Genomic DNA, 14,396 nt, shown 5'->3' on the forward strand with positions numbered 1-14,396 from the left:
GAGCAGGAGGGGGTGATAATATTGAATGAAAATACAGTTGGGTTGTGAGAGAGAGAGAGAGAGAGAGAGAGAGAGATATGTTGAGAATTAGACGGTGAGGGGAAATTGATGAAAAAAGAAGTTTGTATCCTTAATTTTCTTAAAGAAAGGATAAGAGGTAAATCAAAAGTTATGTACAAGTTTAGGAGGCAAATCAATAGTTAACCCTTAATAAATAGTCATTGAATTTTTTTTAAAGCTTTGGGGTGTTTTGGAATTATTGTATAGTGATAAGGGTATTTTTGGAAGGTAGTAAGAGAAAAAAGGAATGAGAATTTGATCAACTACTCCCCTAGTTGAAATCATTCCCCTTCTTTCCGCTATCCTCTCCGCACGCGCTTCAGCGTGTGCAAGAGACTTTAAAATATATATATATATATATATTTTAGAGTTAAAAAAGATAATGGGTAGTTATGTTCCACAAAAATATGATTCATTATCTGATTTTTCTTTTAATTAAAATTTTTTTAATATAAAAAAGTGTAAATTTACCATTTTATTCTCATTTAATTAATAATTTTAATTCTTAATTTTTGAATCAACCAATGGTATTTTCTAGTATTTGAATGTTTCACCATTCTCTACCTTTTGCTTTATATATATAGATACCCATAAACATGCTCAGAATTCCTCCAAAACTAGGAAGTAAAATCAGGAATCCTTCACTTTCAATTCCTGATTTAAGGGGGTGTATTCAATTGAGATTTTAAAAGACTATTTATGGATAAATAAGTTCAGTGGATTTTAAAAGACTATTTAAGAATGTAATGACTTAAAAGATTTTTTTAAAAGATTTTTATAATCAGGATTTTTTACATTTAGATTTTAAAAGATTTATATCATAAAAAAAAGATTTGAAAGGACCACCATAAATATTAGAACATAGGTAGGGATGGCAATGGGTCGAATTAAGGGTGGGTATGCCATTCCCATCCCCATCCTCATTAAGCTTTTTTCCCCCATCCCCACCTTCATACTCGCAATATTCTTATCAGGGATTCCTCATCCCCACATTCGTTGGGGAACGGGTTCCCCAAGCCTCCCCATCACGGAAGTAAAAACCAATATATAACGACTTTGTCGAAAGAAAAAAATGTACTAAGGCAGTACTTATAAGACAATATAAGAATGTTTATATATGTACTGGAAGTTAACTAAATAAATAAGCAGTGTGGCTTAAGGTTTGTATAAATTATATAAGTATATAATATAAGAATATAAAATATAAAACTAATTCGATACAACTTTAATAGCATATTTATACATACTATAATATATATATATACCTCATCAATATATATATATACAGTCCTAATCTCTTGGACTACAGAGGTCTAAGAGATTTGTGGTTACTCACCATTAGATGTAAATTCAACGGTTCACTAACTCTTTGAACCATTGGATTAATATCCAACGGTAGGTGATCACAATCTCTTGGACTCATGTGATCCAAGAGATCGGGACTATATATATATACATATCCTAAACGCGGAGGGATTGGGTTGGGGATTAAAATACCATTCTTGCCCCTCCCCGAACACCATATCCAAAAAATTTCCCATACCCTTTTTATATCCTTCATACCCGACCCATTAGGGTAGAATCTCCACAAACCCTTACCCGCTAGGAAAATTGCAAATCCCTAAACATAAGTTATTCCTCAGTTAATTTTAAGGTTTGTTTAACAACACTCAATTGAAAGAAAAAAAACCGGTCGTCTTCCTGAAAAAACAAAAAAGAAAAAAGAAAACGCCGTCGCCATCGCCATCGCCGCCGCCTCCTTGAGTATCGCCTCCGCCCTCGTCGTCGTGCCACTGATGTCTCCCGGAATTGAAGAGGCAGATGTCATAAAGAAGAAGAAGAAGGAAACAAAGGTTCTCTGTTGCTTGTTTTAGTTTTTGGCTGAGGTTTGTTTTAGTTTTTGGCTGAGGCCTTTTAGGCTTGGTGAAGTGTTGTTTACTGAAGAAGTTGTTATGTTTCTTTTTTGTTTTTGGGCAGGCAAAAGAGAAAGAGTTGAAAAAGCAAAAAGCTTTAAACAAAGCTCTCAAGCTTCAGGTAATGGCGGTTCATGTAGTTTGGTTTTCTTTTCAATTTCTTTGTAGTTTTCTGAACAATTCTTCCAAGATAACAAAGAACCTGTCTTATCTTTGTATGTCAATTTTATTTTGAAGAACTTAGCAATTCTTCAATGGAAAAGTGAGTGAAAAAAAAAAACTTGTATACCCTCTCGATTCCATGCCTGGCAAAGGGTGGTAATAAGTCATTACAGAATCAATGATGGATTCATGGTAAAATCCTTCCATGATTATTTTTTATTTTATACTATTTGCAATTTTTGGGCTGATAAAGGAATCAAATGGTATAATTCTTTTGTTGGTTGATCGGAGGATTAGAAACTTGACTATTGCTTTCCAATTGGCTGTTCTTGCAAACTTGTTTTGGCCCCAGGGCGCCTGTAGATGCAATCTGGTCTTAGATGCAGATTTTTGTCACATTATCATAGAATATCAATGCAATGATGAAATGCTAACGTGTATTTATTTATTCACTTAAAAAAAAAAAAAATCATCAAGGAGCAACAAGCAAGTCCTTGTACTTCTAAGACGAGTAAAAAAAAGATTGTGAGGCTTTATGATGAGGAAGATGAAAATGCAAAGGACCCAGAGACTCCATTTGGAGAGAAGAAACGGATGGCTGGTCAAATGACAAAAATCTACTATCCAAGAGCTGTAGAGAAATCGTGAGTGTATTGTTCTTTTCACGATTAATTCTCCCCTAAATTGTACTTGTAGTTTCTTCATATTTCTATACTTGCTGATTTAGGTGGTATGAGTGGTGGGAGAAAATGGGGTTCTTCTTGGCAGATGCTAACAGCTCCAAACCTCCATTTGTGATTGTGAGTGTCATACTGCTCCAAACTAACTTCTTGGGTTTTCATTGATATGGTTAAACAGAAAAAAAGTGTGAGAAGATTAACCAGGTTTGAGATATATTGCAGGTTTTGCCTCCCCCCAATGTGACTGGTACCCTTCACATAGGCCATGCTCTTACTGCTGCTATTGAGGTCACATCTTTACATAAATTCCTGAGTTTGTGCTCACCATCTGTTAGGGTGTTTAAAGAAAGTTGTATGTCGTTTTGCTATATGCAGGACACTATCATTCGATGGCGTAGAATGTCCGGTTACAATACCTTGTGGGTGCCTGGAATGGATCATGCCGGGATAGCAACACAGGTTGTGTTCCTTTTCTTTACTAAATGGTTGAGGTTCGTTTTTTCATTTTTGGTGGAATGGAGGCAAATGGTTAAGTTTTATAAATATTACATTACCATTATGACCAAAAGTAGTTACTGCATTGCCTTCATTCCAGCATTTCACAGAAATTTAACTTAACCCTTGTGCCACAAGTATGTTATTCTGTTGTATATCTGGCCTTACTTTGGGTGTAGGGGATACACCCTTTCTTGTTAGAGCAGTTTCTTATAGCCCATGACAATGAATTATTAATCTAATCGTATGTTGACCATACATATATGCATTACTTTTGCTTTTCATGGATCTGGATTTATCTTCATTACATATGTATTCGTTTGCTGGCGATGATGTCCATTTGCTTATTATAGGTTGTTGTTGAAAAGAAGCTTATGAGTGAAAAACATTTAACCAGACACGACATTGGTCGTGAGGAATTTGTGGCTGAGGTAAGCTTGAACTGCAGTTAGCTGGAAATAGATCCCTTAAATAATTCTGATGTTCTCAGAGTTTCTGAAAACGTTCTTACCCATTCATACTGTTGGTTGGTTTACTGTTGTGAAAGGTTTGGGAATGGAAAAAAAAGCATGGGAGCACCATTTTACAGCAGTTGCGCCGTTTGGGTGCTTCACTAGATTGGTCCCGTGAGGTACGGATTTGAGTTACATGGAGCTTGATTTGACTTGGTTCGGAACAAAGTATTAGTGGTCTTGTTGAATTGCTTAAGTGGTTTACTAGACCAAGTCATGAAGATCTCTGTATATCTCTCTCTGTCTCTCTCTTTCTCTCTCTATCTCTGTGTGTGTGTTCTTGATAAAGCCTTTGTTTTTCCTTTGTTTTTAGTGCTTCACTATGGATCAGAAAAGGTCAAATGCTGTGACAGAGGCTTTTGTAAGGCTTCATAAGCAAGGGCTTCTCTACAGGTATGCTCAGCATAGGAGAATATTAGGGGGACACTTCTTTGCTTATTGTGTGTTTCCCAGCTCAGAGATCTATGCTAATCTGAATCTAACCTTCCTTGATAAAAACAATATATAGGATATCTGTTAATAATTTCAGAGGAGAAGATATTACTGTTGTGTTGTTCTAGGTTTAATATTAATTTGGTGGTGGATGCTAGCTCTATCCTTCGGGTTCTTGATTGACTTCGTGTGTATATTTTGTTTAGTTATATAGTTCAGTTGGGATAAGGATTGGATCATGATAATAGTGTACTACAATTGACTTATTCAATCATCCACACCTATACCTCATCCTCTCGTCTTTGTCTTTTTCTTCAGTTTGGTTGGTAAGCTTACTGGATTTGTCGGTATGTTTTGTTTTGCAGGGATAATCGCATAGTGAATTGGGATTGTGTGTTGCGCACAGCAATATCTGACATTGAGGTCAGTCTTCTCCTTTTACCTTCATATTTTCCCTAATTTTTTTTAGCATTTATGGAATTTTCTTGGTGTATAAAGGTGGATTACATTGATATAGAAGAAAGGACACTACTGATGGTTCCTGGATATGAGAACCCTGTGGAGTTTGGCATTCTAACTTCTTTTGCATACCCTCTGGAGGAAGATTTAGGTGAGATTGTGGTGGCCACCACAAGAGTGGAAACTATGCTTGGTGATACTGCTATTGCTGTGCACCCTAATGACGAGAGGTATCGGCATCTTCATGGAAAACATGCCATCCATCCTTTCAATGGAAGAAGGATTCGTATAGTATGTGATGAAATTCTTGTTGATCCAGAATTTGGGACTGGTGCTGTGAAGGTATAGTTTAACATATAAGTTGCGAGTGATTGCATTAAATTTCTTTTCCTAGTTTATGTTTCAGGGATGTAAAGGTTTTTTGCTCTTTTTCTTTGCCTCCCGCAGATTACCCCAGCCCATGATCCTAATGACTTTAATGTTGGAAAGCGCCATAATCTTGAGTTCATTAACATCTTTACTGATGACGGAAAAATAAGCCAGGAGGGTGGAGAATTTGAAGGAATGCCACGTTTCAAAGCCCGAGAGGCAGTGACTGAAGCACTAAAGAAGAAGGTATCTATTTTACATTACTACAGTGCTTTGAAACCTATATACTGATCATCAACGTACCTATGTGACTGATAAATGCTTAACGAAGAGATCGGTATATTTGTTATTGGTGGTGACCTCCTGAGCTAGACTGTCGCTGCTAGAAGTAATATCTCTGACACTTTGACCGACACTCTCCTTCCTCTCTTCAATACTCTTGTCCACCTGGATACTCTGTCAAACAATGAATTTTGAAGCTGAAATTGTTTGCATTCCCTTCATCCCATACACAGAAATTTAACATAATTTGTAATTGCATCACTTATCAGCATCATCAGTCTGTAGTTGCACAATCTTGCTAGTTGATGGAGGGTACTGTCTATTTGCGTCAGTTTCTCTATGGTGTTATAAATGTTTTGATGACAGTTTTCTCATGGCATTTAGGGCCTCTTCAAAGAAGCAAAGAACAATGAGATGCGCCTTGGAATTTGCTCTAGAAGCCAAGATGTTGTGGAACCCATGATAAAGCCCCAATGGTACCTTAAATGCCATGGTATGGGAAAGCAAGCCCTTGATGCTGCCATAGATGATGAAGATAGAAAGCTTGAGATCATCCCCAGACAGTATACTTCTGAATGGAAGAGGTCTTATCCTTTGAAACATGCATGCGTTATTTATTTATTTATTTTTTGTCTATTTTATTTTCTTTCTATACTTCATCAGTTTCCTATAAAAGGAAAAAATTACTTAGTTCTGGTCTAACTATCACAGATGGCTTGAAAACATTCGTGATTGGTGCGTTTCGAGGCAACTTTGGTGGGGTCACCGTGTTCCTGCTTGGTATATTGTATATCAGAGTGATAAGCCGGAATATTTTGGAGTAGTTGATGCGCGATGGGTGGTTGCAAGAAATGAGGAAGAGGCTCATGCACAGGCTAGTGATACATATGAGGGGAAGTTTCAATTAATTCAGGATCCTGATGTCCTTGACACATGGTTTTCTTCTGGTCTCTTCCCAATGTCTGTGTTGGGCTGGCCAGATGACACTGAAGATCTAAAGGCGTTTTATCCGACTTCAGTTCTTGAAACTGGGCATGATATTCTTTTTTTCTGGGTTGCCCGTATGGTCATGCTCGGAATGACATTGGGTGGCAATGTACCTTTTACCAAGGTGTGCATAATTTTTTCATTTTTTATATTATAGATGGGGATCCATGCTATAAACAGCTTTTTAAAAAAAAGTGGAGTGAGGCACATCTCATAGCAAGGCATCAGGATTTTTTTTTAAAAAAGCATCTTTTGTTTAGCTAGCTTCTTCTCATAGCAAGAAAGCTGAAAACAAGCTTTCCCTCATTCAAATCAGGAGGCTTTTTGTTTATTATTATATATATATTTTCATTTCATTAAGGGTGGGTTTTAAAACAAGCAAGTGGAAGTAAGCTGCAAGATTGTGCACTTTATGCTCTGATTTTATGCACAGAAAGCGTGTGATGATTTTTATTTTATGTTTTGCTTACTGAAGTGACAGTGAACTTTTGTCGGTCTGCAGGTATATTTGCACCCGATGATTCGTGATGCACATGGGCGTAAAATGTCGAAATCGTTGGGAAATGTCATTGATCCAGTTGATGTAATAAATGGTGTCACCCTTGAAGTTCTACAGAAGAAGCTTTTAGAGGGAAATTTGGATGCCAAGGAAGTAGCTTCCTCGGAAGAAGGTCTAAAGAAAGACTTTCCTAATGGGATTGAGGAATGTGGTGCAGATGCACTGCATTTTGCTCTTGTGTCTTATACTGCTCAGGTTTAGACTTCTATCTTACTATTTTATTCAAGTAATTGTTTTCTCACATGGATCTAATAATCTATTTCATTGTCTTGACAGCATGATAAGATAAATCTGGACGTCCAAAGGGTTGAGGGCTATAGTATCTGGTGTAATAAATTGTGGAATGCAGTACGATTTGCTCTGAGCATACTTGGGGATGAATATGTTCCACCTTCAAGTGTAAATCCAAATGTGTTTCCATTTAGTTGCCAGTGGATACTATCGGTACTGAATAAGGCCATATCCAAAACTGCTTTGTCACTGGAATCGTACGAGTTATCAGATGCAGCCACTGCAGTGCATGCTTGGTGGCAGTACCAGTTGTGTGATGTTTTTATTGAAGCTATCAAGCCTTACTTTTCTGGTAACAATCCAAAGTTTGTGTCTGAAAGGGGTTTTGCACGAGACACACTATGGTTATGTCTTGACAATGGGCTACGGTTGCTCCATCCGTTTATGCCATTTGTCACAGAAGAACTGTGGCAGCGTCTTCCATCTTCAGGGAGTCACAAGAGGGCAACATCAATTATGATATGTGATTACCCATCCACTATAGAGGTTAGTTTAGTTTTACTAAAAGAGAGGCACAACAGAATAATACATAGTTGCTTTCTTTGAACATGCACGTAGTAATGTGATATGATATCCGATAAACCATAGTATAATTGTGTAAAACCTTCGGCTGATTTTACACAGCAGCCACAAGCTCATGTAGGCCATGTCCCAAGTTCATATGGATCATGGTTTGTTTTAAGTTCTTTCACTATTCACTTGATATTTAATTTTCTTATATTGTTGTGTAATAAATGAGGAAATTGCTTTTTTTCCTCTCGTCCTCTTTTTTAACTTTTAACTATGTTGCTGACCAGCCTAAACTAGAGGCAAATGGTCCTGCAAAAAGTTCACTTGCTTCATTACTCTTCTTAGGCCATAAAGGACTGCACATACAATGTTTGACTATTGATCTGAAATGAGTTTGTGTAGTAACTACCTCCGTCATGTTATTCTTCCAGTACTGGACAAATGAAAGGGTGGAGTCTGAGATGAACCTTATAGAGTCTCTTGTGAAATCTCTCCGTTCACTTGCAAAAGAAAGTCGTGAAAGGTACATCTTGTTAGTGCAGTGTGACATCTTTCCTGTTTCTTAAGATCTCTGAACTTTTGATATGTCATGTTATAAGTTGGATATAACCAGTTTCTCATTCTCTTTCTATGTGTTCTTATAGGCGATCAGCTTTTGTGATTTGTCAAACGATTTTGGATCGGCAGATAATATGCAGCCATCAACTGGAGATTGAAACTCTTGCCTATTTGTCATCTTTGACGGTAAATGATATGCTTTGCTTTCAAAATATCTGCTTTAGCATATTTTCTTTCGACAATAATTCTTTTGCCCCTTGGTGCTGAACAAAAGGATGCCTTATTCTTATCCCTACAGGTAGTCAGCCCAAATGACTGCTTTCCACTGCCAACCGAATCCGATGGATATGTGATGTCTGATGTAAATGAAAACCTTTCGGTTTTTCTGAAGGTTCCAAGAGTAAAGGCAGACCCTGAAAAGATCAGAGAGAAGATGGAAAAACTCATACTGTAAGCACATTATTCAAAGATTTTACTCGTGATGCATTGCACTGTTCTATTTATCATTCGTGATATTTGTAAATTGGCCTTTGATTGGTTGGTTGCTTATTTTGCCAAAGTGAGGAAGGGGGAGGGGTTTTTTCACACACACACACTATCAAGGTGTCACGGGGTTGGTTGCTTATTTTGTAGTAATGGTTCTTAGGGATGTTCTCTTAATCACAAGGCAAACATATTTTTTCAGAAAACTGTGCAAATCTTGGATTTCAATACATTATAATTGTAATGTGTATAATGTTATTCAAAGATGAGTCAAAAGGTGTTCTGGATTTGGATTATTACCTAGGATGGTTGTCAATCTGGTGTTTTTGGGTAAATGGCTTTGAATTTTGCATTGGTTTCTTTCTGTTTAGGACTTGAATAACACTAGTCCACTGGTAGGTACTAATTGATTTTATTATAACTAACAGGCAACGGGAAAATCTGCTGTTGATGATAAGTGCTCCTGGGTACCAAGAAAAGACCTCTGAGAAGATTCAAGAATCTAATGCGCACAAGCTAGCCTCCTTGGAAAAGCAAATGAAGTCTTTGAAAATGCAGTCTTAAAAGGGACGCTTTGATATTTATAATATAGTTATTATTTTTTAAATTTTGAATATTGTAGTTTAATTTGCAAATAGGGTGATTATTGCATTGGTATTGCATCTTACAATTTATTTAAAAAAAGATACAAGCGATAGTCTAAACTACAAGGGAAGGGTTTGCAAGTCAAGATCCTTTTTCTTCGGGCTAAACCTGGTTGACATTGCATCTCACTTGTTAATTGTACATGATCAGACTATTTTTTAAAAGGGTTATTATGGCATTGGTCCCTCAACTTGTACTTGATTTGTACTTTGCTCCCTGAATTCGGTTATTGACTTCTCTTGTCCTCGCGCTTTTACTTGTCCCTCGCTTTCGTCATTGTTATTAAATTATGTCAAGTTTTTTGTTTATTTTAAGAGCATCCACAATGATTGTTGATTAGTTCAATTTTAGCATTTATTGAATTGAAATACAACTTTACTTGCAATGGTACAATTTAATAGCTTCAGATCAATAGTTATATTACTTACATGTTCTTTTTACGTACTCAAATCAAATAAGTAAATTTAGGTTTTAGCCACACAAAAACTCACTTTTGGAAAAAACCAAAATTTTTCTGAAAAAGATAGAAAAACCCTTCAACTTTCAAATCAAAGACATGCAAATGTAAAGGATGCATTAGGAATTCAAAAATAATAAGGGCATTTTTGTCCATTTTGGCTTCTTTTAAAAATATCTCTCTCCTTTGGCCTTTTCCAAAATGTCCTCAATAACACTAAAAAATTGTACCATTGAAATATTCTCAAAGAGATCTTTAAAAAGGGACCAATTTTAAATATATTACTCATTGGAATTGATTGAAAGGATGAAAGCAAATCAACAAACAAAGATTTGAAGCACATTTGGAGGCTACATTCCAAATTCAACAGACAATTTGCAATACAATACTTTCAATTTAGAGTAGGAACACCAGTTGGTGACTACAGCTGATTGAATTCATTACCAAGTAGCTTACACTGTACAGTCAATCGATAACAACATACTGGAAGTTTGACAATGGCCCCCCGGCAAAGATTTCAATGAACAAATAATACGAGCTGCTCTCAACGAAATTCACGCTTATATTTCCTTTAAGTAGTGCTCCACTATTGCATCTCACTTATTAACTGTACATGATCAGACTATTTGTAAAAATCTGCGGAGTACACCAACTCGTATCTGCAGAAGAATGTAACGATATCATCTTGTGTTCCTCTTTGTTTCAGCTAAAAAATGTTACAGTAGTTGAACTGCTGCAATTGATGGGATTTTCTCTCTCAATTTCTGTGTGACAGCAACCCTAACAGTCATTACCCCGGCTGCTGGACCTGTGATACGGACTTTCACTATAGGCTCCTCGATTGTTACAAGTTCAAGAGATCCACCTGCTGCCCCTACTAAGTAGGGTCTAATTTCTTCAAGTACCTGGATCAGTTTGTGCATGTATACATAAGATGGCATCCTTCAAATCAAGGCACAAAATTTCTCCCATACTGTTAAACAATAGGTAAGCTAAAGAAGAAGCAAAGTAATGCAATTAAGCAATATGCAAGGTTTTATTGGATGTTGACAACCGGAAAAGGGTTTCCAAAGCCTTAGAAAGGAAACAAACAACACAGAACAATTTTCTTAAATTTTGTAGTGGTTCAATTTCCTATATCAAATACATATAATAAACTCAGAATACTTTTTCTTAAACCAGAATCCTTTAAATAGCAGTAGTAAAAATAGCTACTTGGACTATCTAATGAAAACCCATTCTGTATGTGTGAAGAAGTAAGCATGGAAAGTATATCCAGTATAATTATTGAAGGGGAGTGAATATTTCGAATGAAATATTACCTTCTCTATATTTTCTTCATTCAGTTCAAGCCCTGTTTCTCCATCTGCTATTGGTTCCACTGCAACTATTTCAGGGATTTTTTCCATTAAACGACGCTCAATACCCATTTTCATTGTCATAACAGAGCTTGGACAGGAGCCACATGCTCCCTGTAGCTTCAAGCGCACTACATTTCCTTCAATTTCATGTAATGCAACATTTCCCCCATCGGAAATCAGATATGGTCGGATTTCATCCAATACACTTTCAACGTTCTCTGCAGTCAGTGACAACTCGACTGCTGAATTTGGAGTAGCAACTGCCTTAACCACTGTACAGTAATGAAATAGATGACCATCAAACATCCAACTAGGGATAAGTAAAAAGAGACTCAGGGTCACAGCACACCTGTTACATGGACAATCTTAACAGCTCTACAACAAAAAGAGCATTACAGCCATACATTGTATGATTTCTTTCTCTACTCCACTGGATGCATGCTTTTGGGATGTAACAAAGTCTTAAAATGGCTGTTAATCACCTTTTGTTTGGGCTTGGAACGGTCTGTGAAATTCAAAACAGTATGGCATACCTGGAGTTCATGTCCCTATTGAACCTACGTATGATCTTTGATTATTTTTTATATCTGGAATAATACAGTTGTCAATATTGCAAATCAAAGAGCAAGTTTGGACATCCCATTCATATCTTCTTCTTTTTTTTTCTTTTTTTTGAAAAGAGGAAATTTTATTTCAAAAAAGAACAAAACACCAACGGAACAAGAGGTGGCCAAGAAGGCCACCACACAAAACAGAAAGGCTAGAAAAAACTCTACATTACAAAACTACGGCTTTCCAGTCTAGATGGATGAGCTGAAAGCTAATCTCCCTAAATTCTGCTGAAATAGACGCCTATAGCGATGCCTAGAATCAGATACGATCCCAAAGCTGCTCTACCTCATCCCCTAACACATCCTCAAAAAATCTCCTATTCCTTTCCCCCCAAATTACCCAAAAAACAGCCATCATGGCACAATTTTCCAACACTGAACCCTTCCTCTTACCACCAAAGAAGTTCAATCTAGCTTCAAGCACCGCACTACACGATGCGAAGCTACCCCACGTTAGTCCTGCCACCTGAAACAAGTTAGCCCACAAGGAAGAGGCAACAGGACAAAGCAAAAACAGATGATCCACAGTCTCGCTGTCCCTTTTGCACATAACACACCAGTTAGGAGAAAAATACCAGCCAGGCCTTTTCCTTAGAACCAAATCACAGGTATTAATTCTACCATGAGCAATTAACCAAACTAATAATCTTACCTTAGGAGGGGCTTTAGCTTCTCTAGGCACCTGATGGTTAATCCACACATCTCTTCTTATTCTCAAGGCTTCAACATAAATTAATATAAGAATTCACAGGACTTCTATCCCTAAACCTTCCAATAAACACCTACATGTTTGCCGTTGAACTAACTAATCATCACTTTAAACCTAATTCAATTTAGGAAATATTTTGATATTGTTACATTGAAGCAACACAAGCGGCACAGTGTTGAAAAGCATGGTAACCATTCGTATTAGGACAAGATACACAAAGATATAAGATAAATATTTTCAACAAAAACAAGTACATAGTATGCCAATCCGTTTTAAACAGCGTCTCCAATACTTAAACACAGCCTAAAGTTCAGTCAGTACATGCGTCTAGATAATTCAGTTCAAATCAAGATTATACACATGTTGAACTTGATGATAGGTTGCAATTTGAAATAATTAATATTACTATCTCAAAATTGCACACGAAAGAAATCAATTTTGGAGGACTCTGAAATCTCTGAAATTCAATATTAAATGATTGAAAAATACAACTAATGCTTCCAAATCAACCTCAGACCAATTGATTCAGTCTCGGAATGTAAATATCCCAAATATAATAAATACATAAGAAAAACACAGAAATCGATTTCCAAATTCAAAGAAACTGACCTAGGCTGCGTGAAGCTGAACGCAATCGAACCCGTGAGCAAGGCCGCGCCAGATTATGCCCTCTACTGAACGATACATGGGAGCCTCCTAAAAATAAACTCCAACTCTGCAAACAAATTTGTAAAAATTAGAAATGAACAAAAAATAATAATAATAATAAAGCAAATTAATTTCTATTATTTCCATAAAATGAAGGGAAGTCGAAGAAAACCGTGGAAGGTTGTTGCTGAAGGGCTTGTTGGGGTCTGCAGTATGACGGTGAAGTTAAAAGCATGGCTCTCATCGCTGGTTCGAATACAAGAAGCTGATATTAAAATTTGCTCCGTTCTTTTTTGTTTTTCTCTTCTTCTTGAACTTACTATTTTAAATTTTCTCACAAACCAAACAAGTACAAACGAAGACTCTCAAGGGTAAATATCAATGAAAAAGACTCGGAGCTCTCTCGTATCTGGGCGTATCTTCCTTCGTTTGCCGCCGTTGATTTTCTTTTTCTTCCCTTCAATTTTTATATGTTTATATTTGCGGTTTCCTCCTTATTTTTAAAGTCGGTTTAGCCTGAACACAGTTTGAGATTTAACCCGATTGGGCGGGTTAAAACTGAAAACATTTTTCGGTTAGGGATGAGTTGAGGCCCTCCCAAATCCAACCTCAATCCAAGCCTAATTTTGAAACTCAAATTTAGTTTTCTTTTTGCCAGCAGAGGTATAATTCAGTTGGTTGAGGTCTTTAGTTCAACCTCGGTAGTGTTGTTTTGTACTTTACGGGCTCGTTTGGTACACAGGACTGTCTTGACATGGACTATGCTTAGGGACTGGCTTGGCTTGGCTTGGCTTGGTCTAAGTTGGATAACATTTATCCTACGTTTAGTGTATGCTTGGACTAGGACTATAATTTTTTTATTTTTTCAAAAATATATATATGTATATATGTATTTTATAATATATATAATATATATGTATATACATGTATATAAGTATATTATAATAATATTATATATTTTAAATAATATAAACGTACATACATATATATAAGTGTATACATATATTTATATATATGTATGTATATTATAATATATAATATATATATGGGTATGTTATAATAATAATAATAATAATAATATACATGTATATACGTGTATATATGTATATTATATATGTATGTATATATACATATATATTATAAAATACATATCTATATATAATATATGTATAATATATGTATATATATTATATATTATAATATACACATGTAT

The 14,396-nt window shown here is 36.1% G+C and overlaps 2 protein-coding genes across 4 annotated transcripts; one reads left to right on the forward strand and one right to left on the reverse strand.

Moving 5' to 3' along the window:
• On the forward strand, positions 1,534-9,659 carry LOC18790338 (valine--tRNA ligase, mitochondrial 1). Of its 3 annotated transcripts, none has more exons than XM_007225334.2 (20): positions 1,535-1,913; positions 2,038-2,094; positions 2,613-2,779; positions 2,863-2,935; positions 3,038-3,103; positions 3,191-3,274; positions 3,664-3,741; positions 3,858-3,941; positions 4,136-4,215; positions 4,620-4,677; positions 4,753-5,055; positions 5,161-5,328; positions 5,749-5,948; positions 6,076-6,475; positions 6,854-7,105; positions 7,187-7,687; positions 8,143-8,234; positions 8,356-8,455; positions 8,568-8,719; positions 9,181-9,659. In XM_007225334.2, the coding sequence occupies exons 1-20, from the start codon at positions 1,857-1,859 to the stop codon at positions 9,314-9,316; spliced, it is 3,108 nt and encodes a 1,035-aa protein (XP_007225396.1). In that variant the 5' UTR covers positions 1,535-1,856; the 3' UTR covers positions 9,317-9,659. The 3 variants fall into 3 exon arrangements, with proteins under 3 accessions (XP_020411441.1, XP_007225396.1, XP_020411442.1); XM_020555853.1 differs by having other exon boundaries at positions 2,616-2,779; XM_020555852.1 differs by having other exon boundaries at positions 1,534-1,913; positions 3,038-3,274.
• LOC18792333 (nifU-like protein 2, chloroplastic) lies at positions 10,186-13,662 on the reverse strand. The gene is made up of 4 exons (XM_007223866.2): positions 13,356-13,662; positions 13,145-13,250; positions 11,177-11,487; positions 10,186-10,759 (listed from the first exon to the last, which is right to left on the reverse strand). Exons 1-4 carry the CDS (start codon positions 13,425-13,427, stop codon positions 10,571-10,573), a joined length of 678 nt encoding a protein of 225 aa, XP_007223928.1. The 5' UTR covers positions 13,428-13,662; the 3' UTR covers positions 10,186-10,570.

This window comes from Prunus persica, chromosome G1, assembly GCF_000346465.2.
Source record: "Prunus persica cultivar Lovell chromosome G1, Prunus_persica_NCBIv2, whole genome shotgun sequence".
Taxonomy (NCBI): domain Eukaryota; kingdom Viridiplantae; phylum Streptophyta; class Magnoliopsida; order Rosales; family Rosaceae; genus Prunus; species Prunus persica.

Excerpts from the sequence above, each read along its gene's own strand:
- LOC18790338 (XM_020555852.1), top strand. The coding sequence starts at position 1,857 with ATGTCTCCCGGAATTGAAGAGGCAGATGTCATAAAGAAGAAGAAGAAG. Across the intron at positions 2,936-3,037 it reads CCAAACCTCCATTTGTGATT|GTTTTGCCTCCCCCCAATGT; the intron begins GTGAGTGTCATA and ends GATATATTGCAG. Across the intron at positions 3,942-4,135 it reads CACTAGATTGGTCCCGTGAG|TGCTTCACTATGGATCAGAA; the intron begins GTACGGATTTGA and ends CTTTGTTTTTAG.
- LOC18792333 (XM_007223866.2), bottom strand. The coding sequence starts at position 13,427 with ATGAGAGCCATGCTTTTAACTTCACCGTCATACTGCAGACCCCAACAA. Across the intron at positions 13,251-13,355 it reads TTCAGCAACAACCTTCCACG|AGTTGGAGTTTATTTTTAGG; the intron begins GTTTTCTTCGAC and ends ATTTGTTTGCAG. Across the intron at positions 10,760-11,176 it reads ATGAAGAAAATATAGAGAAG|GTACTTGAAGAAATTAGACC; the intron begins GTAATATTTCAT and ends AAACTGATCCAG.